This window comes from Heterodontus francisci, chromosome 11, assembly GCF_036365525.1.
Source record: "Heterodontus francisci isolate sHetFra1 chromosome 11, sHetFra1.hap1, whole genome shotgun sequence".
NCBI lineage: Eukaryota > Metazoa > Chordata > Chondrichthyes > Heterodontiformes > Heterodontidae > Heterodontus > Heterodontus francisci.
Genome location: NC_090381.1, coordinates 64,261,451 through 64,289,390, shown reverse-complemented (window position 1 = coordinate 64,289,390; position 27,940 = coordinate 64,261,451). Strand labels below are relative to the sequence as shown.

Genomic DNA, 27,940 nt, shown 5'->3' with positions numbered 1-27,940 from the left:
CTATTTGGGTCACTTGCCATTACCACGTCAAGATGTGAGTTACTTCCTGTGGAATCCTTAATAAGTTGGGCCAGAAAGCAGTTGTGCACTATATTTGCTAACCAGGATGATTTTTAAACCTTTATTCTTGTGGTATAATTTCAGTTATCAAGCTTATGCAATGTAAAAATAAAGCCAATGTAAAATAGATTCACCATTTAGATTTTGCACTGTTACATTCTGAAATAAAATCAGAACCTGCTTTTGGAGTTGGTCAGTTTCTTTGATTATGCCTCATGTGGAAAGGATGTGGAAGGAATGTTTCCCCTTGTGGAAGAATCACTATTTAAAAATAAGGGGTCGCCCATTTAAGACAGAGATGAGGAGAAATGTTTTCTCTGAGGGTCGTGAGTCTTTGGAATTCTCTTCCTCAAAAGGCAGTGGAAGCAGAGTGCTGGAATATTTTTAAGACAGAGGTAGATAGATTCTTGATAAGCAAGGGGGTGGAAGGTTATCGGGGGTAGGTGGAAATGTAGAATAATCAGTTCAGCCATGAATCTATTGAATGGCGGAGCAGGTTCGAGGGGTTGAGTGGCCTACTCCTGCTCCTAATTCATATGTGTGACACTCTGGGATGCTTTTCGATGTTACTAGCTCTATAGAAATGCAAGTTGTTTTGTGTTGCTGCAAACTGCTTCACAGTACCTCAGAACAGTATAACTGCACCTTCTAAGTCTGGGATGTCTAAGGATGTTTGAACTGGGGAGCTTGGGGAGGGAACATTGTACAACACGAATGAACAGGGTTCTCAACAGGTTTTCTCTGCAAATATAAAATATGGCATTGATATTGATTAACTAATTTGTTTTTAATTAACTTAGTTTACGTTTTTATAATTCATCATTTTACTATGGGGACACCATTTTAATATTCATATTGATAGATTTCCTATAATAATTTGTAGAATTAAGAAAATGTAACAGCTGTAAAGTAATATTTTGATTACATTGATAGGGCAACTACTTCAATTTGTTGCACAGCAAATAACAGTACAGTGAATAAATGTGCAGTGTGCCTATTTATGATTTTATTTATTCAGCTATGAAATGTGATTGCAAGTCCACAGGCTGTAAGCAAAGTGCTCTCAGATTAACATGTTTGGGGAGTACACCAAGGAAATAAAGTTCAAGAGCAGAGCATTACAGTATGGAGCACAGTAATCCCACAGGGCCCAAATGCACAAGTTAGAGCTTTACAATTACTCTATATTTTCTGAATTGACGTCTTGATTTTTTTCAAGTGTTACTCGCCTACTCTGCACTTCATTAGACACCAGAATGGAAACATGGGGTCATTTTTGCTACCATTGTTTGGCCGGTAAACTGGCAGAACAAATCACCATCCCCGCCCCCTAACCCCCTCTTCCCCCTGCCCCCTAACCCCTCCCCCCCCACCCCCAAACTGCTCCACCATACAACTTGCCCAATTTCCCTACCATTGATTTCAGGTGGTTCTATAATAGGCATGTGACCCACTATTTCATGTTTTCCATCCTGAATAACATAAGAGACAAAGGTGAGAAAATATGGACGCTGCATTGTTTTCATGTAATCACTTTTTAAAAACTCGGTTCCCATGTACTCTAGACTTCAGTGCAAAAACACCGAGGAGCCAACATTTATTTGCAGCACACAGTAGGCGAAGAGTGGGCAAAACTCACCCACCACCTGCCCACTGCTACCACTGTGAAACCCGAGCCGTTTTGCTCTGACCTCAGTTACACGCAGCTGGTGAGCTGCGGGTGCCAAACCAGTGCTCTTGAAGTGCTTGCTAATTGGAGAAAAAGGGAAATTGGCCTGCTCTTACTCATATCCGGCAGACAATTGGAGCCTGGAGCATAGGGTGGGAAGGAGGGGTTTTCCTTGGGCAGCCTCGAATGGGCTGGAACCAGGCTTGAGTTTTGTTGCAAGAGACTCCTACTCCTCCAAGCTCCACAACAGTAAAAGTTAGAAGGAAACTTTGGCTGTTTCTGAGCAGCCTCCAACAGTCCCTTTCTGGTTAGGCTGCTCAGTGCCGGTACCTATGCGCAGAGCAGGCACAGTGCCACTCTACCACTTTGCACCAGAAAATTGCAGTTAAGGTCCTACTTATATAATGGGACCCTGATTTATATATCACAGGACACCTTGCGCCTGTCACAGGCAGGCACTCTGGCCACCTAACTCAGGACAGTAGCCTAGATAGCGACAGCTAGTGTAAATGGAGTGGGAAGTGAACTAACAACTTTGTCAGACCGTTGTTCCAATATTTACACCAGGTGGGGGCACTTAAAATTGGCCCCAGACTACTTAAAAGCCTTTTTAATAATGAAAAGAAAGAAAGACTTGCATTTATATAGCACATTTCACGACCACCAGACATCCCAAAATGCTTCACAGCAAATTAAGTATTTTTGAAGTGCAGTCACTATTGTAATGCAGGAAACATGACACGCAATTTTCGCACAGCAAACTCCCACAAACAACAATGTGATAATGACCAGATAATCTGTTTTTGTGATGTTGATTGAGGGATAAATATTTTCCAGGGCACTGGGGATAACTACCCAGCTCTTCTTTGAAATAGTGCCATGGGATCTTTTACGTACACCTGAGAGGACAGGCAGGGCCTTGGTTTAATATCTCACCTGAAAGACAGCACCTCTGTCGGTGCAGCACTCCCTCAGAACTGCACTGGAGTGTCAGCCGAGATTGTTGTTGTCAAGTCCTGGAGTGGGTCTCAAACCCACAACTTTATGTTTAAGAGTGGAGAGTGCTACCAACTCAGTCACAGCTGACAATGAATGTGACTGAAAGGTTTCTTTGACATTTACTTTAATAATTTGTTATGATCAGGTGAGGAAGGGAGTCGGAGGCTACCCTCTTGCCCTTTCTCTGGTTTGGCCATAACAGGGTTTATCTTTTTAAACACACTGATTTTAGCTTGCCACCTCAGTGAGCCCTTGCTCACTGTTCATCGAATATAATTAAGGGCGGCACAGTGGCGCAGTGGTTAGCACCGCAGCCTCACAGCTCCAGCGACCCGGGTTCAATTCTGGGTACTGCCTGTGCGGAGTTTGCAAGTTCTCTCTGTGACCGCATGGGTTTTCGCCGGGTGCTCCGGTTTCCTCCCACAGCCAAAGACTTGCAGGTTGATAGGTAAATTGGCCATTATAAATTGCCCCTAGTATAGGTAGGTGGTAGGGGAATATAGGGAAGGTAGTAGGAATATGGGATTAGTTTAGGATTAGTATAAATGGGTGGTTGATGGTCAGCACAGACTCGGTGGGCCGAAGGGCCTGTTTCAGTGCTGTATCTCTTAAAAAAATTACAAATGAACCAATCGGACATGTTTTCTTGAGCTTAAACAAGTAAGATGTTTATTAACCTTATCACTCTAAATCGGTTAAAGTTCCAAAAATTTGCGATGCATCCACGCTCACAAGCATACGAGAGGTACACACAATTAGATACAGAGGGGAATAAAGAGTTGGGATGTTGAAGTAAAGTTGGTAATAAATGGAATGCAAATATTGGGTTGTAATGTCCTTAATTGAAGTTAAAGTCTTGGAGTCCTTGCTGGGGACCACATGCACGATTTCAGGCTTGCTTCTCTGATTCCAGAAAGCCGAAGGGAGATTTCAACTGTTTGCTTGGAGGTCGTCTGTAAAGTTCTGTGGTCTTGAAGTTTAGAAGCTGCCATTGTGATTTCCCTGGGACTTTGCTGGAAACGGAGACAGAGAGAGAGAGAGAGAGACTTTTCTCGTCCAGACCAGTTGCAGTCTCTTTACATTCTGAGGCACAATCCAAAAACCTCGGTGTCATACCAGCAGGTGTGTCATGTGACCATCTCTTTGTTTGAAACAGAAACCCTTGGAGGATTGTTTGAATTTCAGAGTCTTTCACACATATTCAATGGGGAAGGGGCGGGAAACGGATTTGGCTCTTACAAAGTCAAAGGGGTGTCGATGTCTTTTGATTACCCCGATTGACAAAACCAATCTTACTAATTGAGTCAGGGAGCACCCCCATTGTTCCAGTTACACTGGTACTTCTGTCTCTCAGCCAGCCTTTGTCTTCTCAAAATGCAAATGTATTTGGCCATTTTTTAACAGTTCAGTTCTGCTTTTAAAAAAAATTAATTGCAATATCCAGTAAATGTTTCAAGCAGTGTTCCAGAAGACAAAAGTAATATTTCTAATTGGGCATGTGTGATTTCCATCACACCTCTGCACCACACCAATGAAATGCGATAATGGGGAGCATGTCATTATAAGTTAGAAAGAAGAGAAAATACGGGAAAGCACACATGCATTTCTCTTATTAGTTCTCATCCACTGAGAAATCTTAAAAATTGATTCAGTCTGTGCTTTCCTCTGTAGCAGTAGTGCTTATTTAAACTACCCTTTTTCCTTGCGGTGAGTCTGAGATGGTTAGGTGTTGCCCAGTATGTTTGAAGTTTCTTTGGTATCAGCTTGTAATAAGCTGGGAATGGGCATCCCAGTAAACATGTGGTTTTTGGAGAGGTTTGATGTTTGTCCATTTCCGTAGTTGTCTAGGGTGTCTTTGTTCCTATTGAGATCTGCAGGGAGATTGTTGGATTTAATTAGCTCTGGGTTTGAACTCTGATCCTGGGGGTCCACAGTGGGTGGATCTACTCTGACCTCAATTTCAGTGCTCTGATGAGTCATGCAAGTGCTGTTCACATTGTTGTTTCCCTTTTGTCCTGACTGTGGGGGCCGATTCTTTGCTAATCTCCCCTATGTTTACTGGGACATTCCTGCTTACAGGTTGTCATGCAGACCCCCCACTCTCCAAGAATGAAGCATATTAATTTTGTCATATGAACATTGATTTTAAACTGTTGCTGGAGTGAAGAAATGACTTGTTTGAAGGTCACCAGACACTGGGCTGGAAGGACATTTGTAAACTAAGAGATGCTGCTTGTGGAGACAAAGGACTATTCTCTGCTCCAATTAACCCATATAGATTTTGATCACCAGACATTGAAGTTGTAAGGAAGCGCATTCCAGACCCTGCTAAGATGATACAATCCACAGAGCCAGGGCTAGTTTTACCAGCTGGTCAAATGACTAACTGGCTGGTCCAGGTTTTTTGAATTAGCCACAGGACAGTTTTAATTCAGAAGTTTAGTGTGCAACTGAAGCTGGAACAAGGAAGCTTCTCACTTTCTCCCAAGCCACCGGACCCACGGAAGACACGTGAACCTCAGGAGAGAATAGACTCCTACATCAGAGCAAGTTGAAGTGTGAGCTGGGCCCCAACGAATTGCAAGACTGACCGGCAACCAAAGACTCCACATTGAACTTAAAGGACTGGAACTACCAGATATTGCCTCAAACTTTTACCCTTTATTCCTTCTACTTTTTCTGCCTCTATCTGTGTGTGTGTTTATTGTGTATGCATACTATCGTGGTCGCATCGCATATTCATAGTCGTTAACCAGGTTAGAGGTTAAGATTAATAAACTTTTGCCTTGTTTAAATCTAAGGAAACCTTTTTGATTTCTTTGCCTTACAATTGGAGCAGTGAACAAGGATTCACTGAGGGGGAGCTAAAAAAAACATGGTGTTTTAAAATTAAACCCTGTTATGGTTAAACCAGACAAAGGCTGAGAGGGAACCCCTAGACCCCCTTCTCACCTGGTTGTAACAAGGTATTTATCCAGATTCTACTGCCCTCCTCTGCGGCACTTCGTCTAGGTGAAGCATCACCATCATGGTTTCATTACCCTCTTGGGGACTTTCTTTGTCCCTGCAGGTTTCTGCAAATGCAATCAGCAGCCCTGGTAGGGTGCTCCTTTTGTCTGCATTTGCATTAAAATATGTGGGGTCTAATTTTTCCAACATTTCGGGTTTGGCTGACCGGACAGTAGGGGTTTTCATTTGGGAATCCTCCCGGTCCTCCTTTAACCTGTCATCTTTGTCCCTTTTTCCCCTTTCCTCTCTAACTCTCTGCCGGACCTGTGCCTGTCTGTCCCCTTTTGTTCGCAGCAGGGGCCCCTCACAATTCACGAACCCTCTGCTGGAGGGTTCCCCAAATGCCTGTACAGGAATTAGGGGTGCAGATTTCACTGCAGGTTGGGGCTTCCCCTCAACCAGGCACATGTGGCAACTGCAACAGTACTCCACCATATCTTTGTGGAGTTTTGGCCAGTCAAACTGCAGGCTTTGGTTTTTCGTATACTGACCTGTACAGCCATTGTAAACTCATGGGCCATTCTTAATATTTCTCTCCAGTACCTCTGCGGCATCAATAACTGGTGAACCACTGTCCACTCTTTGTCCACTTCCCCATCAGCACCTCATTCTTTAAATGGTAGCAATCAGGGACTCCCTCTGCTTCAATTTCAGTTTGGGCAGCCTGTGCTAACTTTCTTAATACTGGGTCAGCTCGCTGAGCCTCAACTAGGGAAGATTCATTTAATCTATTCCCTGGGTCCTCTAACTTTCCAAAGAAAGTTTCAGACAGACAGACAGCATGGTCATCTGTCTGTGGTGCCAATTCAAATCTCCTATGGGTGAGCTGCTTTGGCCATGGCCCGAGTCTCTACACAATCAGGGGAACTGCAGGGGACCATCTCCTGCCACTGCCCTGTCTCTCTGACCTCTTTCGGTTTCTCTTTCAGTACTGGGGAAGCTACCACCTTTGCCCACGCCAGATCATTACCAAGGCGCAGGTCAACCCCGTCCACAGGCAAATTAAGGACAATCCCTATGGTCACCGGTCCAGAAACTAGGGAGAACTCCAAGTGTACCCGGTGTAAATGTACGTTTATTCACTGCCCTCCAATGCCATTCACCACCATGCTGGAGCTTGCTTCACTCTCTGGGGGAAAGTTCATGCCTTTTCCGAGCAAAAGGGATCTCGTGGCCCCTATTTCCCTGAGCGTGACTATGGGCTTGCTTGTCCCACTCAAGGGGTATGGGGTAACTCTCCCTTTTGAAAATTCTGATAGCCTTCAGGGATCTCATTAAATTTTCCTGCACCCACAGGGTCTTTCTGCTACTGTAGTTAAAGCCACAGCCTGCTGTGCTGCACTTTCCATCAGGGCCCCTTGTCCTGCACTGAGCGGGTGTGCCTTGATTAACTCTACAGGCTTTCCCCATAGTTTCCAGCAGTCAGCTCTTAGATGACCTGCCTTATTACAATGGAAGCACCACGGGTCTCACTTCTGCTTTCAGCACTATCCCTTTTGGCTGGAGGAGGGCCCCCTGTGCGTCCAAATTTTCTTCCTCTGCCAGGACTGTTTGGGCTTCAGTCACCCTCCCACCTCTTTTCCTTTTTGGTGTTGTGTGGGTAACTAGGAAAGGTTTTCCCTTGAGGAACTGACTTGTGTATTAGAGCGAATTCAGCAGCTGCAGAACTGCGGCTGGCCTCGCTTGGTGCACTTTTTGTTCCTCCACATAGGTCTTTATAGAGAGGGGGAGAGAGTTTTTCAATTTCTTGAGTAAAATCACCTCTCTGAGGCTTTCATATGTGGGCTGTACTTTAAGAGCCCTCAACAACTGGTCAAAAGCCAGCTGCTTACTTCTCTCAAACTCCAAGTAAGTTTTATCAGCTTGTTTCCGGAGGGTTCGGAACTTCTGGCAGTACGCTTCCAGAACTAGCTCGTATGGCCCGAGAATAGCATTTTTAGTCAGTTCATAATTTGATGAATTTTCATCAGGCAACGGGTAATAAACCTCATGGGTTTTACCTGTTAGCTTACTTTGCAGCAAGAGGGTCCAGCTCTCAGCCAACCATTTTAACTGCCTTGCAAGCTTTTCAAAAGTTATAAACATTTCTTCCACATCTCTCTCATTGAACTTTGGGATCAGTGGGAAAATTTCAAAAGCTCAGCACACGGCCCTGGATTAATTGTAGCATCCATGTTAGCCATGCTTTCACTGAGGTTACTCTGTTGCCCCCTAAGTTCCGAAGTTCCCTTTCCGCCTGTTCCTACTGTAAAGTTCTTTCTCTTTCTCTCTCTCTCTCTCTCTCTCCTCTCTCCTCTCTCTGTTTTTCTCTGTTTTCTAATTCAAGTTTCCTCTGTTCCAATTGTATCTCTGCTAACATTACCCTGTCGGAGTCTAATTCTAACCCTGCCTCTGATTCTTCAGGTTCGAGGGAAAAATGGTTGGCCACAAATCTCAGGAATTCTGATTTCCTAGCTTTGGCATGGAAAGTGATCCCACACTGCTTAGCCATATTTCTCAACTCCTCCATAGATAGTGCCTTTAACTTATCCCAAGTTACTTCACCCTGGCTTGTGGAAGTACTGGCTTCGGTTGCAGGCATGTTAGTATTTTAGCAACACAAACCACAAGAAAACCTGTATTGAAGTATTTTCTCTTTTTGATTGGGATCAATTTGATTTCCCACTTCCAATTTCTCATTTGTCTGTGGGTCCAATATCGGACTAGAGCCCCCAAATTTCTGTTACGACCAGGTGAGGAAGGGGTCTCAGGCTCCCCTCTTGCTCCTTCTCTGATTTGGCCGTAACAGGGTTTATCTTTTTAAACACAGTGATTTTAGCTTACCACCTCAGTGAGCTCTTGCTCACTGTTCCTCGAATATAATTACAAATGAACCAATCAGACAGGTTTTTTTGTTTTTAAACAAGAAAGATGTAAGTTTATTAACCTTAACACTCTAAACCGGTTTAAGTTACAAAAATACACGACGCATCCACGCTCACATGCATACGAGAGGCACGCATACATACAAATAGATACAGAGGGGATGAAAGAGTTGGGAGCTTGAAGTAAAGTTGGTAATAAATAGAATGCAAATACTGGGTTGTAATGTCCTTAAATTGAAATTAAAGTCTTGGAGTCCGCACAGGGGACCACATTGACAATTTCAGGCTTGCTTCTCTGGTTCCAGAAAGCAGAAGGGAGGTTTCAGCTGTTTGGAGGTTGTTTGTAAAGTTCTGTAGTCTTGAGGTTTAGAAGCTGCCACCGTGATTTCCCTGCGACTTTGCTGGAGAGAGAGACAGAGAAAGAGAGACTTTTCTATTCCAGTCCAGTTGCAGTCTCTTTACTTTCTGTGGCACAATCCAAAAACCTCAGTGTTACATCAGCAGGTGCATCATGTGACCATCTCTTTGTTTGAAACAACAGTCCTTGGAGGATTGTTTGCACTTCAGAGTCTTTCACATATACTCGATGGGGAGGTGGTTTGGCCCTTACAAAGTCAAAGGGGTGTCGATGTCTTTTGATTACCCCGATTGACAAAACCAATCTTACTAATTGAGTCAGGAAGCACCCCCATTGTTCCAGTTATACTGGTACTTTACTTCTGTCTCTCAGCCAGCCTTTGTCTTCTCAAAATGCTAATGTGCTTGGCCATTTTTTAACGGTTCAGTTCTGCTTTTTAAAAAAAGTTAAATGCAATATCCAGTAAATGTTTCAAGCAGTGTTCCATAAGACAAAATTAATATTTCCATTCGGGCATGTGTGATTTCCTTCATAAATTCTTCATCCAAAATCATTTGCTTCCGGGCTGAAGTTGCTGACTAAACACAAACCATGATTATGACTATCTGACGAAATACATATTTTAGAATCATCAAGAATTATGATGGAAAGATAATGTAAAAGGCTTGTTTCTATCTAATAGTATTAATATTTTGACAAAATGAATGGTTCATTAATAACAGAGGAATTAATATAACTCGTGATTAATGGTGAAAACTGGCCTGACACAAAGAACTGGCTGACCTTTCAGATGCACATCTTGCCCTGGATAATTTGGTATCTTTCATTGACTATTCAGTCTATTAAAATATGATACAAAGGTTCCCATCTGATGTATTTATTGTTCAGCTTCAGTGCCTGTCTTTAGAAGAACCCTCGTGTAAGAGCTCATCATGCAGATGACACAATACTTGGAAGTTTAGTAAACAATGAGGAAGATAGTGATAGATTTCAAGAGGACATAGACAGGCTGTTGAATGGGCAGGCATAGGACAAATGAAATTCAACATAGAAAAGTGTGAGGTGATACATCTTGGTAAGAAGGGGAGAGACAATACATGCTAAATGGTACAATTTTAAAAGGGATCCAAGAAGATCAAGACCTGTAGATGTTTGTCCACAAATCTTTGAAGGTGGAAGGAGAGGTTAACAGAGCAGTAAATAAAGCATATGGGATCCTAGGCTTTATAAATAGCAGCGTAGAATACAAAAGCCAGGAAGGTATTCCAAACTTATCTAAAAAACACTAGTTTTGCCCCAGCTGGAACATGGAGTGATTGTTTGCAAGGTGTTTCAGTCCTTCTGCACAAGTGTTCCCAATTGGGGCAGTCTGAAGACCGTCTGGGAGCCTGAAGACAGTTTTGTGATGGCACATGCACATTTGATTGGTTGCGCATATGCCTAGGCTCCATAAAGCCAAGGAGAGGAAACTGGAAGTGGAGCCTGCTGAAGCATGTTGGCTTACTGAGCCCTGGGCTGCTTGCTCACTTCCTCGGGTGGGTACTTGCGCAGTTGGTACACTGCCAAGTCGAAATGTTTGCCCCACTCTTCACAGTGCAAGAAAGGGCTTCTTGTCTGTGTGAATGCGCTGTGGCCAGTGAGGCTATAGTGGCAGGTGATAGAAAGCTTTGCGGCATGTGCCAGACTGGAAGGACTGCTTGCTGCTGTGGTTGCGCCCATGTCACACCATGTTGTTGGATTTTAATGAATGTCTGTGCCTTAAAGTTGTAGCCTTGACCTTGGTCCCTTCATTCTGAATTAAAGAATTTTTATGACTTCCAGAAGGGCAAAGAAATAAAGCTCCGAAGCAGTAACTAACCCCTTAATTAGGGTATTAAGTCTTTAGTGTCACTTCAGGAGATACGCCTCCCTGCGAGCGGATCTCGAAGAGAGAAAGACTACACCTTCTTCTAGTAGGGTAGGGATCCTGAAAAACCAAGACAGCATGGAGTGGGCTTCGCCATCAGAAACTCTTTGCTCAGCATGATAGAGCCAACCTCAAATGGCTCGGAACGCATACCGTCCATCCAACTGCTCACTGCCTCTGGTCCAGTACACCTACTTAGCATCTATGCTCCAACACTCTGCTCCCCACCTGAAGCGAAAGACCAGTTCTACGAGGAACTCCATAATATCATCAGTAGCATCCCCAAAACCAAACATCTGTTCCTGCTGGGAGACTTTAAGGCCAGGGTTGGGGCCGACCATGACTCATGGCCATCCTGCCTTGGGCGCTATGGCATTGGAAGGATGAATGAGAATGGACAGAGACTGCTTGAATTGTGTACCTATCATAACCTCTGCATCACCAACTCGTTCTTTCATACTGAACCCTGTCACCAGGTTTCTTGGAGGCACCCAAGATCACGTCGTTGGCACCAGCTGAACCTCATCATTACAAGGCGAGCCTCTTTAAACAGCGTTCAAATCACACGCAGCTTCCACAGTGCGGACTGCAACACTGACCACTCCCTGGTGTGCAGCAAGGTTAGACTCAAACCAAAGAAGCTGCATCACTCCATGCAGAAGGGCTGCCCGTGCATCAACACAAGCAGAATTGATTATCCACAGCTGTTACATAAGTTTCTAAATTCACTTGAAAAAGCCCTTCAAAACACTCCTACAGGGGATGCAGAGACCAAGTGGGCCCACATCAGAGACGCCATCTATGACTCAGCAATGACCACCTATGGCAAACGTATGAAGCAGAATGCAGACTGGTTTCAATCTCTCTTTGAAGAGCTGGAACCTGTCACAGCCGCTAAGCACATCGCACTGCTGAACTACAAGAAAGCCCCCAGCGAGTTAACATCCACAGCACTTAAAGCAGCCAGAAGTGCTGCACAGATGACTACTGGCAACACCTATGCAGTCATATTCAGCTGGCCTCCGACACCGGAAGCATCAGAGAAATGTATGATGGCATTAAGAAAGCTTTTGGGCCAACCATCAGGAAGATCGCCCCCCCTCAAATCTAAATCAGGGGACGCAATCACTGACCAACGCAAGCAAATGGACCGCTGGGTGGAGCACTACCTAGAACTGTACTCCAGGGAGAATGTTGTCACTGAGACCGACCTCAATGCAGCCCAGCCTCTGCCAGTCATGGATGAGCTGGACGTACAGCCAACAAAATCGGAACTCAGTGATGCCATTGATTCTCTAGCCAGCGGAAAAGCCCCTGGGAAGGACAGCATTACCCCTGAAATAATCAAGAGTGCCAAGTCTGCTATACTGTCAGCACTCTACGAACTGCTTTGCCTGTGCTGGGACGAGGGAGCAGTACTACAGGACATGCACGATGCCAATATAAGACCCTCTATAAGAACAAGGGTGACCGTGGTGACTGCAACAACTACCGTGGAATCTCACTGCTCAGCATAGTGCGGAAAGTCTTCGCTCGAGTCGCTTTAAACAGGCTCCAGAAGCTGGCTGAGTGTGTCTACCCTGAGGCACAGTGTGGCTTTCGAGCAGAGAGATCCACCATTGAACAACAGATGCCCCTCTACGTTGCTTTCATTGATCCTAGCAAAGCCTTTGACCTCGTCAGCAGACATGGTCTCTTCAGACTACTAGAAAAGATCGGATGTCCACCAAAGCTGCTAAGTACCATCACCTCATTCCATGATAATATGAAAGGCACAATTCAGCATAGCGGCGCCTCATCAGACCCCTTTCCTATCCTGAGCAGCGTGAAACAGGGCTGTGTTCTTGCACCTACACTGTTTGGGATCTTCTTCTCTCACATACGTTCAAGTCTTCAGAAGAAGAAATTTTCCTCCACACAAGATCAGGTGGCAGGTTATTCAACCTTACCTATCTAAGCGTCTTTTAAGATGTATCTAGATGTATCTAGACAGATACATGAATGGGCAGGAAGTAAAGAGATACAGACCCTTAGAAAATAGGCGACAGGTTTAGATAGAGGATTTGGATCGGCGTAGGCTTGGAGGGCCGAAGGGCCTGTTCCTGTGCTGTAATTTTCTTTGTTCTTTGTTCTTTAAGAGCGAAGACCAAAGTACGGAAAGTCCTCATCAGGGAACTCCTCTTTGCTGACGATGCTGCATTAACATCTCACACTGAAGAGTGTCTGCAGAGACTCATCGACAGGATTGAGGCTGCCTGCAACGAATTTGGCCTAACCATCAGCCTCAAGAAAACAAACATCATGGGACAGGAGGTCAGAAATGCTCCATCCATCAATATCGGCGACCACGCTCTGGAAGTGGTTCAAGAGTTCACCTACCTAGGCTCAACTGTTACCTGTAACCTGTCTCTTGATGCAGAAATCAACAAGCGCATGGGAAAGGCTTCCTCTGCTATGTCCAGACTGGCCAAGAGAGTGTGGGAAAATGGCGCACTGACACGGAACACAAAAGTCCGAGTGTATCAAGCCTGTGTTCTCAGTACCTTGCTCCATGGCAGCGAGGCCTGGACAACGTTATGCAGTGGTTAGCACCGCAGCCTCACAGCTTCAGGGACCCGGGTTCAATTCTGGGTACTGCCTGTGCGGAGTTTGCAAGTTCTCCCTGTGACCGCGTGGGTTTTCACCGGGTGCTCCGGTTTCCTCCCACAGCCAAAGACTTGCAGGTGATAGCTAAATTGGCCATTGTAAAAAAATTGCCCCTAGTAGGTTGCTGGTAGGGAATATGGGATTACCGTAGGGTTAGTATAAATGGGTGGTTGTTGGTTGGCACAGACTCGGTGGGCCGAAGGGCCTGTTTCAATGCTGTATCTCTAAAATAAAATTTAAAAAACGTATGTCAGCCAAGAGCGACGTCTCAATTCATTCCATCTTCGCTGCCTCCGGAGAATACTTGGCATCAGGTGGCAGGACCGTATTTCCAACACAGAATTCCTCAAGGCGACCAACATCCCCAGCATATACACCCTACTGAGCCAGCGGCGCTTGAGATGGTTGGGCCATGTGAGCGGCATGGAAGATGGCAGGATCCCCAAGGACGCATTGTACAGCGAGCTCGCCGCTGGTATCAGACCCACTGGCCATCCATGTCTCCGCTCTAAAGACGTCTGCAAACGCAACATGATGTCCTGTGACATTGATCACCAGTCGTGGGAGTCAGTTGCCAGTGATCACGAGAGCTGGCGGGCAGCCGTACAGGCGGGGCTAAAGTGTGGCGAGTCGAAGAGACTTAGCAGTTGGCAGGAAAAAAGACAGAAGCACAAGGGTAGAGCCAAATGTGTAACAGCCCCGACAACCAATTTTATCTGCAGCACCTGTGGAAGAGTCTGTCACTCTAGAATTGGCCTTTCTCGCTACTCCAGACTCTGCTTCACAAACCACTGACCACCTCCAGGCACTTACCCATTGTCTCTCACAAGGATGCCAAAGAAGAAAGTCTTTACCAACCCAGTACAACTACAACTACAATTGCAGAATACGAGATAACAGAGGACCTTAATAAAGCTAACTACAGCTTCACTTTGTGCATTCTACCATATCATTGTTCTCACATTATGTGCACCTTCCTTAGCAACATTGGACAATCACAGCAGCAGTCTGAACTCTGTAGCCTGCCTGCCTGACACTGGATCAAATTACACATTGCAGAGACCTTCAGTTACTCTTCAGCAAAACAGATCAAATTGCACTATCCAGATAAACTATTGGGTGTTTCTTCTCCTCCAAGGGGACCAATCAGAAATATGGTCCTATCCACTTGTGTTGCAAGTCACAGTGACTCCTGACAATGCAGAGCATGTGCAGAGCAATCGTGGACGTCATCAGTGTGTGTGAACATTTGCCAGCCTGCCGGTATGAATGTGCGCATGCGCGTGCATAACATCACCACGCCATGAAGTCACCACCTCTCAAGTCATGGCTGTCTCCATTCACCCAAACGGTTCCCTGCTCCCTCCTGCCATCCCTGCTTCAATCATCACTTAAACCCTCTCGATCCCCACCACACTGATGCTTTCCCTCAGCCACTCGCTCCCCCCGTCTGCTTCGCCCTGCCCCGCCCCCCCCCCCACCCCCACTACTTGCTCCCGCCCCACTAGCCACTCTACTCCTTGGCCACTCGTTCCAGGCCTACACACTTCCCCCCCACCCCACCAGCCGTTCGCTCCCGCCCTTGAGACACCTTATCAAATGCCTTCTGGAAATCTAAGTACAATACATCCACCAGTTCCCCTTAGTCCACAGCACATGTAACTCCCTCAAAGAACTCCAATAAATTGGTTAAACATGATTTTCCTTTCAGAAAACCATGTTGACTCTGCCTGATTACCTTCAATTTTTCTAAATGCCCTGCTATAATGTCTTTAATAATGTCTTCTAATATTTCCCTAAGACAGATGTTAAGCTAACGGGCCTGTAGTTTCCTGCTTTCTGTCCCCCTCCCTTTTTGAATAAAGGAGTTACATTTGCTATTTTCCAATCCAACTGAACCTTCCCCGAATCTAGGGAATTTTGGAAAATTAAAACTAACGCATCAACTATTCACTAGCCATTTCTTTTAACACCCTCAGATGAAGTCCATCAGGACCCGGGACTTGTCAGCCTGCAGCTCCATTAATTTGTTCAGCACCACTTCCCTGGTGATTGTAATTTTCTTGAGTTCCTCCCTCCCTTCCATTTCCTGACTTGCAGCTAATACTTGTATCCTCAATAATAAAGACCAATGCAAAATATCTGTTCAATTCATCTGCCATCTCCTTATTATCCATTATTAATTCCCCGGACTCACTTTCTACACTCACTTTGTTAACTCTTTTCTTTTTTAAAATATCTATAGAAACTCTTACTATCTGTCTTTATACCTCTAGCTAGCTTTCTCTTGTACTCTAATTTTTCCCTCCTTATCAATCTTTTAGTCATTCTTTGCTGTTTTTTTATATTCTGTCCAATCTTCTGACCTGCCATCCATCTTTTTCTTTAAGTTTGATACTATCTTTAACTATTTTAGTTAACCATGGATGGTGGGTCCCACCCTTGGAATTTTCCTTTCTCTTTGAAATGTATCTATTCTGTGTATCCTGAAATATCCACAGCGGGTTACCTGACTGACCCCAAACCTGCTACAGTTAAACAGGCAGTAGGTGTGTTTGTGGTGGGTTGGGGGTCAGGTTTCCTGCTTTTTTAAATTTTAAACCACTCGCCCCCCCGCCCCCCCCACAGAACCAACCTTGACTCTCTCCCACTCATCATGGGAAGGATAAAATTATCCCCCACATTTCCAAATCAACCTCATGGTCCAAGAAAGATTAGCTCATTTTTACTCGTCTTCATTCTCATACCTAGGGTATTTCTGCATTATATGTGTTGCAGCAAACGTTTAGTACCCTCGAATGTCTGCCAGTTTCCATTATCCCCTGGGGGAGGGGACAGATAATGTAGGTTTTCCAGAGTATTTTTCTCTGTTGACACCATTACAAGAAAGAGTTGTTAGTCTGGCAGCAATATCTCTACTTCTAAGAGCTTCTCAAAGAGATGGAAAAGCTGGCAAGCTTTTCAAAGAGATGAAAAAAGGTTGAGCTGGGGTTCTGTCTTTGGCAGGTTGATTCTTAAAGTCCTTTCAGAACACTGTTCAAACCCCAACTGACTGTCCAAAGCAAAACCAACAACAATCTTAAGAGTCAAGCTTCCTGGCACCTATAAATCTTGACTTGTCAGTTCTCTGTAAACATCTCCCCTTAGTCCAAAAGGCCCCTGCTGGGTATTTACCTCAAGACAGGTGACTTCCAGTAAGGGTTGTTTACAAACCAAGTCCTCTCAGTGTCCTTTCAGTGACCCAGTGAAAAAATATCCATGGAATCCTTTTTAGTTTTCCCAAATAAAACAATGTCCAGAATTCTAAAATACGAGTCCTCAAAAAAAAACTTAACAAAAAATGTAGAAGCACCATCATAACACAAAAAATGCTAACAGAAGGGAATGCTGTGATAGCTTGGCCATTTAAATCATTTCTTAAATGTTCTAATAAGGTTCAACTCTATTTAATCAAACATTTGTATTGTAGCAAAGCTTAACAATTACATTACATGTCCTTTTACAAATACTTCCTTTTATCTTTAAACGTTACTTTTTGTAATCTGAAAATAAACCTACGTATTGTTAAATGCCAGTCCCTAAGATTTGCTTTTGCCAACATTATTCCCCCATGTTTGATTAAGTCTGTTATTCCATGTTCTGACATGGCTCTTTCCAATCCGTGAAATTATCTTAGTGGATATTAACAGCTCCAGTTCTTTAAATTAGCTGAGTAAGGCTCAAACTTTTAATTAGAAATGTCTTCTGTAATAACTATTGCAGTGCTCAATTCCAATCTTGATTTAGGTGTATTCAGCTAAAGGTCTAATTGTTTACAACACTTAAGTACAAAATACCTGACGTCCCAGAACATGGTGTCACTACGTGAGATCTCTTTGTCCCAAAAAAGTACAATTTATATGGACTGTAGTGAGTTCTTCTAATAATGTGAGAATGTGTTAAGTAGGGTCTTGTATATTAAATTATTTTGCCATTAGTGCAATTTTCTCCTTATTTTCTTGTTAATCATAACTTACATTTCTTTACCATACTTTTTTTTATTCCTAGAGGCACAGATTCTAATCCTTTTTATATACAATTTAGAGACAAATATGAATGTAAAACATGTAAAAATCATACAATTTTCATCACAGAAGCATCATATATTATTATCTAAAAGGAAGGTCTAGTTGATCTGTAGCTGCACAGCATTAGGGATACTACCATCCTAGAATAGATGGCGCAGATTGGAGTACTGGGGCTGAATTTTGCCTATTATTGGCATGTCCTACCACTGGGGCCAAAAGCAGGAGGTGAAACCACTGTGGTGGATGGCAAGACCCAGGGCAGCATATTGCCAGAGACATCCAATCAGAGGGCTGGCAGCTCAACAGCCTCAGCAGCACCACCACTGGCGGTGGCTATTGCTGAGGCTGCAGCTCCAGGGAGAAGACACGTCAATGAGTTCAAGTAGGTTGGATGAAGCCAGGGCCTGGCAGCCAAGCCCCAGCGATCAGGGTTGTGAAGCATCAGCAGTGCCATTACTGCATGGATGGCCACGGGAGCCCACCAGGATTCACTGGGCCGTCTCCCACTTGACGGCTGGCTCTCATGATGTGGGCAAAATGCTTGCTGGTAATATAACATTGTGGGCTCCCCTCCTGACGCCTTCCCCCCACCATTTTTCCAGCCCTCCCACCTCCTAACCCATCGCGATTGGGCTTGGAAAATTCAGAGCCTGGTTTCTGAGGTGTTAAAAGGTATTTCACAAAGGCAGTGATGCATTTAGCACTACTTCTACCATCTAGGATACTGTCAGGCATACTCCCCACCTGCCAAGACTGAGGCACACATTATTTCGCCTCATGAACAAAAACTTAAAATTGCAAGCCCTGACTGGAAGGATATTTGCATAGTACCAGACAATGTTGAAACAATGGGGACCCAGCAGTTGCTTCCCCAATACACAGAAGTGGTCACAACAGTTTTAGTCACATGACTAACTGGCTGGAGCAGAGAATTTGAACTTCCAACAAAGGATTTGGACAGAATGCCATGTGCTCATGGACTGAGAATATCTATTCTCCTGCCTGCCTGCCTCCATGTCTTCCCACGGAACTGAATCTTGTGAAAACATGTGAAATTCAAAGAGAGAAAGGTTTCCTACGTGAGCAAGGTTTTAAGTAGACTACTGGACCCCAACGAAACGCAAGACCATATCTTCAATCAAGGACTAAGGTAAGCTCGAGAAACTAACAAGATATTGCCTCAAACTGGTATACTTATCTTTTCTTCTCTTTTCTGTCCCTATCTGCATGTTTATATTGCACCAGCCAGTTGGTCATGTGACTAAAACTGGTGTGACCACTTCTGTGTATTGGGGAAGCAACTGCTGGGTCCCCATTGTTTCAACATTGTCTGGTACTATGCAAATGTACTTCCAGTCAGGAATTGCAATTTTAAATTTTTGTTCACGAGGCGAAATAATATGTGCCTCAGTCTTGGCAGGTGGGGGTTTGCCTGACAGTGTGCATGCTAACGTAGACGCGTCGTATATCTGTAGGCATGAACAGTATTAGATTTTTAAGTTTAAGGTTTAATAAATTTCATCTTTCTTCTTTAAACCAAAGAAAGCATATTTTTGCTCATTTCTTTGCCTTATAATTGGAAAGTTGTGAACAAAGATTCACAAAGGGGGAGCTCAAAACACAGTGTGTTTAAAATTAAACCCCGTTACAATAAGACCAGGTGAAGACAGCAAAAGACCCTGAGACACATTTCTCACCTGGTCGTATAGATCCAAGTCTTCAGCTTGGTAATGTTCCTGATGAAACTAGAGGCTCTTTATTTCGCTGTAAGGGTTCCACATGAAATCACTTTAGGCAGTCTTAGTTTCTAACGGGTGAGGATCTACAGCATAAAATGGCTGCTAAATTGGTAACATTAGCGAGAGAAACAAGAGTATCCAATATGGGAAAAGGAAAAAATCCAGTGCTTTAGTAGAAGATACTCTTTTTGAGGTTTGGGTTGGCGCCCAACTTTAGCACTTGTTTCCTTCATAAAACAAGCCTTGAATTTCTTTGTCATTGTCTTTAGTTTGTATTTTTCTGGTCTTGCAGCATATCTACATTCATATGTCATCCTTTATGGAAATAATTTATTGTTAAGGTTATTACTTTTATACTGTAGCACTGTAGATTACAGCAGGAAGAAAATTAACGATTGTGGATTATGTGCACCTTTGCTTTTGTCAGGACACCATAGTTCATTATTAATGAAAAAGCTGATGTAATCTTCTCCAGTCATGGTATTGAAAGCTCCTTCCCAAAATAAGATCGAATCGAGGAATCTTTGTTTTTCCATTTAAAATGTTCAGAAGATGAACAAAATGTGTTTTTCTTTGTGATCATATCAATTCATTTTCCTAAGTTTTACTCTTCTTAATTTAAAGGAATCTGGGAAAATCGGGACTTCGAGTATCTTGCTTAGGACTCGGTAAGTAAAGATATTTAGCGTTACCATGATTTTGGGTTAAAATGTTGAACATTGTCGAGGTGTCGAGGCAGCACTGTTGGTGCAGAGCCTGGCTCGTAGTGAGTGTGAGTCAGAGAATCTGTCCAGAGTGTTATAATTCAATCTACAGTCTGGTCTTGTGAAGTTCAGCACCAACAGTGGAGTCTCCCAAAATTACTCCTTGTATTTCTTTATCAATATATCATAATGTGAATCTGAAATAAATAAATGTATACTTTTGTAATGTATATGCAAATGTATACACCTTTGCAAAGTGATTTTGGGTCCACCTTGATTTGAAAAGTGACAGCATAACATGAGTATTGGGTCTAGAGCTGACACTTCAGAACACCAAAAACCAAGCAGTGTGAAGACTGACATCCAAGATGCATCTCATACTAACCTTGAAATTGTATTGGCTACAGTAGAACAGTGCCGTCCAATACATTACCCACCAGCCACATGTGGCTAATTGGAAATCCAGATGTCGCTGACTAATTTTTGATTCGTAAGTAAAAATTTGGTAATAGATACTATCATTGGTCTTGTGATGCCAAACCTCGTACTAGCATGGCGTATATATGTGTACTTTAAAAGTTGAGTATGTGAGTCTTTTTTGATCATTATTTGTGCTTTATTTCCTTGGTTTTTATTTATTGGTTAAAATGGTATGTAAAATGGATGAAAACACTGAACGTCAGCACCATGGAACCATCAACAATATTGTATATAGAGGGGAGCTATCATCGCGGTTAGTTTGACAGATCAAAATTACACAGCCAAACAGAAGAAGAAAGCAAATCGAACCAATAATAAGCATCTCCTACAGGACACATCATGACAAAGGGCAATCAGCACCCAACCACATTCTAGATGAAGAACACGGGTGGGTCTAGTGCATCACATTGTGCAAGTCAGCATTCTCTGATGAAATTTTCCTCCACACAAGATCAGGTGGCAGGTTGTTCAACCTTACCCATCTAAGAGCGAAGACCAAAGTACGGAAAGTCCTCATCAGGGAACTCCTCTTTGCTGACGATGCTGCTTTAACATCTCACACTGAACGCTGTCTGCAGAGTCTCATCGACAGGTTTGCGGCTGCCTGCAACGAATTTGGCCTAACCATCAGCCTCAAGAAAATGAACATCATGGGACAGGACGTCAGAAATGCACCATCCATCAATATCGGCGACCACACTCTGGAAGTGGTTCAAGAGTTCACCTACCTAGGCTCAACTATCACCAGTAACCTGTCTCTCGATGCAGAAATCAACAAGCGCATGGGAAAGGCTTCCACTGCTATGTCCAGACTGGTGGGTGTCACTGGTTAGGCCAGCATTTGTTGCCCATCCCTAATTGCCCTTCAACTGAGTGGCCTGCTAGGTTATTTGAGAGTCAACCACATTGCTGTGGATCTGGAGTCACATGTAGGCCAGCATATTTCATTCCCTAAAGGGCATTAGTGAACCAGATAGTGATACCGCCCATCAGTCTACTCTCAATCATCAGCGAAGGGGAAGGTGTCATCGACAGTGCTGTCAAGAAGCACTTAAACAGCAACAGCCTGCTCACTGATTCTCAGTTTGGGTTCTGCTTGGACCACTCAGCTCCCAACCTCATTACAGCCTTGGTCCAAACAGGAACAAGAGAGCTGAATTCCAGAGCTGAGGTGAGAGTGATTGCCCTGGATATCAAGGCAGCACTTGATTGAGTCTGGTACCAAGGAGCCCTAGCAAAATTGAAGTCAATGGGAATCAGGGAAAATTCTTCACTAGTCAGACCCAGCACAAAGGGAAATGATTGCAGTTTAGATTAGATTAGATTAGAGATACAGCACTGAAACAGGCCCTTCGACACACCGAGTCCGTGCCGACCATCAACCACCCATTTATACTAATCCTACCACATCCCCACCTGTCCCTATATTTCCCTATCACCTACCTATACTAGGAACAATTTATAATGGCCAATTTACCTATCAACCTGCAAGTCTTTTGGCTGTGGGAGGAAACCGGATCACCCGGAGAAAACCCACGCAGACACAGGGAGAACTTGCAAACTCCACACAGGCAGTACCCAGAATTGAACCCGGGTCGCTGGAGCTGTGAGGCTGCGGTGCTAACCATTGCGCCACTGTGCCGCGTGGTTGTTGAAAGCCAATCATCTAAGCCCCAGGAATTCACTGCATGTGTTCCTCAGGGTAGTGTCCTAGGCCCAACCATCTTCAGCTGCTTCATCAATTACTTTCCCTCCAACGTAAGGTCAGAAGTGGGGATGTTTGCTGGTGATTGCACAGTGTTTAGTTCCATTCACATCTCCTCAGGTACTGAAGCAGTCCCTGCCCTCAGGCAGCAAGGCCTGGACAACATTCAGGTCAGAGGCTGGGAATCCTGCCGCAATTACTTCACCTCCTGACTCCCCAAAGCCTGAACACCATCTACAAGGCACAAGTCAGGAGTGTGATAGAATACTCTCCACTTTCCTGGATGAGTGCAGCTCCAGCAATATTCAAGAAGCTTGACACCATCCAAGACAAGGCAGTCTGCTTGATTGGCATCCCAACCACCACCTTAAACATTCACCCCTTCCACCACTGGTGCACGGTGGCAGCAGTGTGTACCATCTACAAGATGCACTACAGCAACTCACCATGACTTCCTCGACAGCACTTTCCAAACACATGACCTCTACCACCTAGAAGGACAATGGCAGCAGATGCATGGGAGCACCACCACCTGCAAGTTCCCCTCCAAGTCACACACCATCCTGACTTGGAACTATATCGCTGTCCCTTCACTGTCACTGGGTCAAAATCCTGGAACTCCCTTCCTAACAGCACTGTCAGTGTACCTACACCGCAAGGACTGCAGCGGTTCACAAAGATGGCTCACCACCACCTTCTCAAGGGCAATTAGGGATGGGCAATAAATGCTGGCCTAGCCAGCTTGCATCTCATGGTGAATAAAAATATTAATAAATTATATTTATTTGTATCTATACTTATGACTACTCTACATCTCCGCCCATGAGTGAACCTACAGGCAAAGATCCCATTAACATGTCTGAGTCAAAGGAAGAAAGCAACAAGAAAATTTGATAGGAATTAGTTAGAATGGACTTTTTGCTACTAAACATTCACCATCTTATGAACTTAAGACAGCTGAGAAAAATTAAAGGGAGGAGGATGTCATTTCAGTTCCATAAGACCAACTCATAAAATGCTGCAGACAGCCATCAAATAAGCACTGTGAAATTTAAACAAACATATCAGACATCTGTGTTAGAAACTGTCACTTCTTCACATTTTGAGACATCAGTAGATGGGGAATGCCTTAAGGCCTCAAACGTGCTATTTAATATTGTGCATTTCACTTTGCATGGCTGCAAGGTGCCATTATATTGTCTGAGTATTAGCAAACTCCGAGGTGAGAGTCATTTGTGCATGAATGTCAGGCAGACAAGATACAAATATACATACAGACTAGGAGCAGGAGTAGGCTATTCGGCCCCTCAAGACTGCTCCGCCATTTTATAAGATCATGGCTGATCTGTTTCTGGACACAACTCCACTTTCCTGCCTCCCCTGATACCCTTTGACTCCCTTGTTTGTCAAGAATCGGTATACCTCTGCCTTAAAAACATTCAAAAACCCTGCCTTCACCGCTCTCCGGGGAAGAGAGTTCCACAGACTCATGACCTGATGACAGAAAAATTTCTCCTCATCTCTCTTTTAAGTAGGAGACCCCTTATTTTTAAACTATACCCCCTGATTTTAGTCTCTCCCACAATGGGAAAAATCCTTTCAACATCCACCCTGTCAAGTTCCCTCAGGATCTTATATGTTTCAGTAAGATCACCTCTCATTCTTCTAAACTCCAATGAATACACACCCAACCTGTCCAACCTTTCCTCATAAGATAACCCTCCCAGGAATCAGTCGAGTGAACCTTCTCTGAATTGCTTCCAATGCAATTATATCCTTTCTTAAGTAAGGAAACCAAAATTGTACACAATACTCTAGATATGGTCTCACCAATGCCCCGTATAACTGTAGCAAAATATCTCTACTTTTTTATTCCATTCCCTTTGCAATAAACAACAACATTACATTCACCTTCTTAATCACTTGCTGTACCTGCATACTAACTTTTTATATTTTGTTTACTGAGGTACCCAGATCCCTCTGCATCTCAGAGTTTCACAATCTCTCTCCATTTAAATAATATTTTGCTTTTCAATTTTTCTGGCCAAAGTGGACAAGTTCACATTTTCCCACATTATACTCCAGCTGCCAAATCTTTGCCCACTCACTTAATCTATCTATATCCTTTTGTCCTCTTCACAACTTACTCTCTTACCTTTGTGTCATCAGCAAATTTAGCATATAGATTGTAAATAGTTGAGGCCCCAGCATTGATCCCTGTGGCAGTCCACTAGTTACAGCTTGCCAGCCTGAAAAATTACCCATTTATGCCTACTCTCTGTTTCCTGTTAGCTAATCAATCCTCTATCCATGCTAATATATTACCCCCAATACTATGGGCTCTTATTTTGTTTAGTCACCTTTGATGTAGCACCTTATCAAATGCCTTCTGTAAATGAAAGTATACCACATCCAAAGGTTCCCCTTTATCCATCTTGCTTGTTACTTTCTCAAAGAACTCTAATACAGTAGTTAAACACGATTCCCCTTTCGCAAAACCATGTTGACTCTGCCTGATTGCTTTGAGATTTTCTAAGTGACCTGCTATAACCTCCTTAATAATAGATCACAGCATTTTCTGTATGACAGATGTTAAGCTAACTGGCCTGTGTAGTTTCCTGCTTTCTGTCTTCCTTCTTTCTTGAATAGCGGAGTTAGATTTTCTCTCTTCCAATCTGATGGGACCTTTGCAGAATCTAGGGTATTTTGGAAAATTAAAACCAATGCATATCTCAGCAGCCACTTCTTTGAAGACCCTAGGATGAAGTCCATCAGGACCTGGAGACTTTTCAGCTTCTTGTTCTAATAATTTTCACAGTATCCTTTCCCTGGTGATGTTTTAAATTCCTCCCTCCCTTTCAACTCTTGGTTCAATTCCTCTGCCATTTTCTTATTTTCCATTATTAATTCCCTAGACTCACTCTCTAGAGGACCAACACTCACTTTACTTACTCTTTTCCTTTTTAAATACATGTAGAATCTCTTACTATCCATTTTTATATTTCTAGCTAGCTTTCTGTCATACTCTAATTTCTCTCTCATTATTCTTTTAGTCATTCTTTGCTGTTTTTTTATATTCTGTCCAATCTTTGACCTGCCACTACTCTTCGCTAAATTGTATGCTTTTTCTTTCAATTTGATATTATCTTTAAGTTCCTTCATTAGCCACGGATGGTGTGTCTTTCCCCAAGAGTCTTTCTTTCTCACTGGAATGTATCTTTGCTGAGTGTTATGAAATATCTCTTTAAATGTCTGCCACTGCATCTCTAATGACCTATCCCTTAATCTAATTTCATAGTTTACTTTAGCCAGCTCTGTCCTCAAACCCTCATAATTACCCTTATTTAAGTTTAAAACACTGGTATTAGATCCACTCTTCTCACCCTCAGACTGAATGCGAACTTCAATCATGTTGTGATCACTGCTACCTAAGGGCGCCTTTACTATGAGGTCATTAGTTAATCCTGGAAATACTCAGCAAGTCTGGCACCATCTGCGGAGAGAGAAGTAGAGTTAACATTTCAGTTCAGTGACTAGGGGGCATAGATTTAAGGTAAGGGGCAGGAGGTTTAGAGGGGATTTGAGGAAAAAATATTTCACTCAGAGGGTGGTTGGAATCTGGAATGCACTGCCTGAAGGGGTGGTAGAGGCAGGAACCCTCACAATATTTGAGAAGTATTTAGATGAGCACTTCAAATGCCATAGCAGACAAGGCTATGGGCCAAGTGCTAGAAAATGGGATTAGAATAGTTAGGTGCTTGATGGCCGGCACAGACACGATGGGCCGAATGGCCTGTTTCTGTGCTGTATAACTCTATGACCTTTCATCAGTTCTGACCTAAAACGTTAACTTTGTTTCTCTCTCCACAAATGTTGCCAGACCTGCTGAGTATTTCCAGCACTTTCTGTTTTTATTTCAAATTTCCAGCATCCACAGTATTTTGCTTTTATTTTATTACATTAATTAATCCTATCTCGTTGCACAGTACCAGATCTAGAGTAGCCTGCTCTCTGACTGGCTCTCGAATGTGCTGCTCTAAGTCGAAAACACTCCATAAACTCATCTTCTAGGTTACCTTTGCCAATCTGATTCGTCCAATCTATATGTAGATTAAAATCGCCCATGATTATCGCCGTACCTTTCTCACAAGCCCCAATTATTTCTTCGTATATACCTACAGTGTGGTTACTATTAGGGAGCCTGTAAACTACTCCCATAAGTGACTTCCTACCTTTACTATTTCTTATCTTCACCCAAACTGATTCTCTACATTTTGATTTTTAGAACTAAGGTCACCTCTCTATTATACTAATGTCATCTTTAATTAACCGAGCTACCCCTCCACCTTTTCCTAGTTTCAGGTCCTCTGAAATATCATGTACCCTTGAATATTCAGGCCCCAACCTTTGTCATCTTGCAGCCATGTCTCTATAATGGCTGTCAGATCATACATATTTATTTCTATTTGAGCTATCAAATCATTTGTTTTGTTATGAATGCTATGCACATTCAAATACAGAGGCTTTAGTTGGCAGTGAGGGGACACAGTTGAGAAGCGACAGTTTCCTGAGTGAGACATTTGCCCGAGTGAATTTGGAAATTTGGTGCAGAGGGGAAAAGAGGGGCTCCTTTTGCTATCTTTTTCAGCCTCCAGCAGTTGGTAAGTCTTCTTCCTCTGACTCCAAGGTAGGTGAGTGCAACTTTCCGTTAATTCACCTTTAATTATTAACTAATTGACTAAACAAAGGTTGTACAGAGATGGCAGGGCTGGTGGTGTGCTGCAACTGCAGCATGTGGGAATCTGTGGAATGCACTACAATCCCGGACAACCATGTCTGCAGTAAATGTCTACAGCTTGCACGACTTCAGCTCAGAATTCAGCTGGAGACTGAGTTGCAGGCATTGCAGACCAGCAGGGAGGGGAAGAGTTACCTGGACAGTTTGTTCCAGGAGGCAGTCACACCCCCCACCCCCCTTAGAGTAGGGAGGCCATTAGAGATGGCCAGTGGTCAGGAACAGGGGGGCGTGACTGCAAGTGAGGCAGGTGGGGGCAATCAGCATGTAGTGATGGAGGAGCCTCTACCCCTGACCTTGACCTTGTCCAACAGTTATGAGGTCCTTGCTACCTGTGTGGATGAAGAGAAGGACTGCAAGGTGGATGAGCAGACTGACCAAGGCACCATGGTGAAAGATGGCATTCTATTGTGGGGGAGTGAAGAGGAATGTGGTAGTGATAGGAGACAGTGTAGTCAGGGGGATAGATACTGTTCTCTGTAGTCGCAACCGGGACCTCTGACAGCTGTGTTGCCTGCCCGGTGCCAGGGTTAAGGACATCTCACTGCTGGAGAGGAACCTGGAGGGGGAGGATCCAATTGCCGTGGTCCATGTGGAAACCAATGACATAGATAGAACCAGAAATGATGTTCTGCTTAGAAACTTTGAGGAGTTAGGATCCAAACTAAAATGCAGAACATCAAAGGTAATGATACCTGAGCCACGTGTAAGTTGGCACATGGTCAAGCAGATTAGAGAACTAAACGCGTGGCTCAAAGAATGGTGTGGAAAGAAGGGGGTTCGATTCTTGGGGCACTGGCATCAATACTCAGGGAAGAGGGAGCTGTTCCATTGGCATGGGCTTCATTTGAACAAGACTGGAACCAGTGTCCTGGCCAATCACATAACTAGGGCTGTGGACAGGGCTTTAAACTAATGGTGGCGGGGGGTGGGGGGATG

The 27,940-nt window shown here is 43.8% G+C and overlaps 1 protein-coding gene across 2 annotated transcripts in view; it reads left to right on the top strand.

Annotated features, from left to right (window-relative positions):
* kcnab1a (potassium voltage-gated channel subfamily A regulatory beta subunit 1a) overlaps window positions 1-27,940 on the top strand; it is a 322,091-nt gene that overhangs the window by 151,879 nt on the left and 142,272 nt on the right. For both annotated transcript variants that reach the window (XM_068041466.1, XM_068041465.1), the window contains exon 2: window positions 19,942-19,985. In XM_068041466.1, the coding sequence (XP_067897567.1) occupies window positions 19,942-19,985 (44 nt within the window). The remainder of the gene's footprint in view (window positions 1-19,941; window positions 19,986-27,940) is intronic.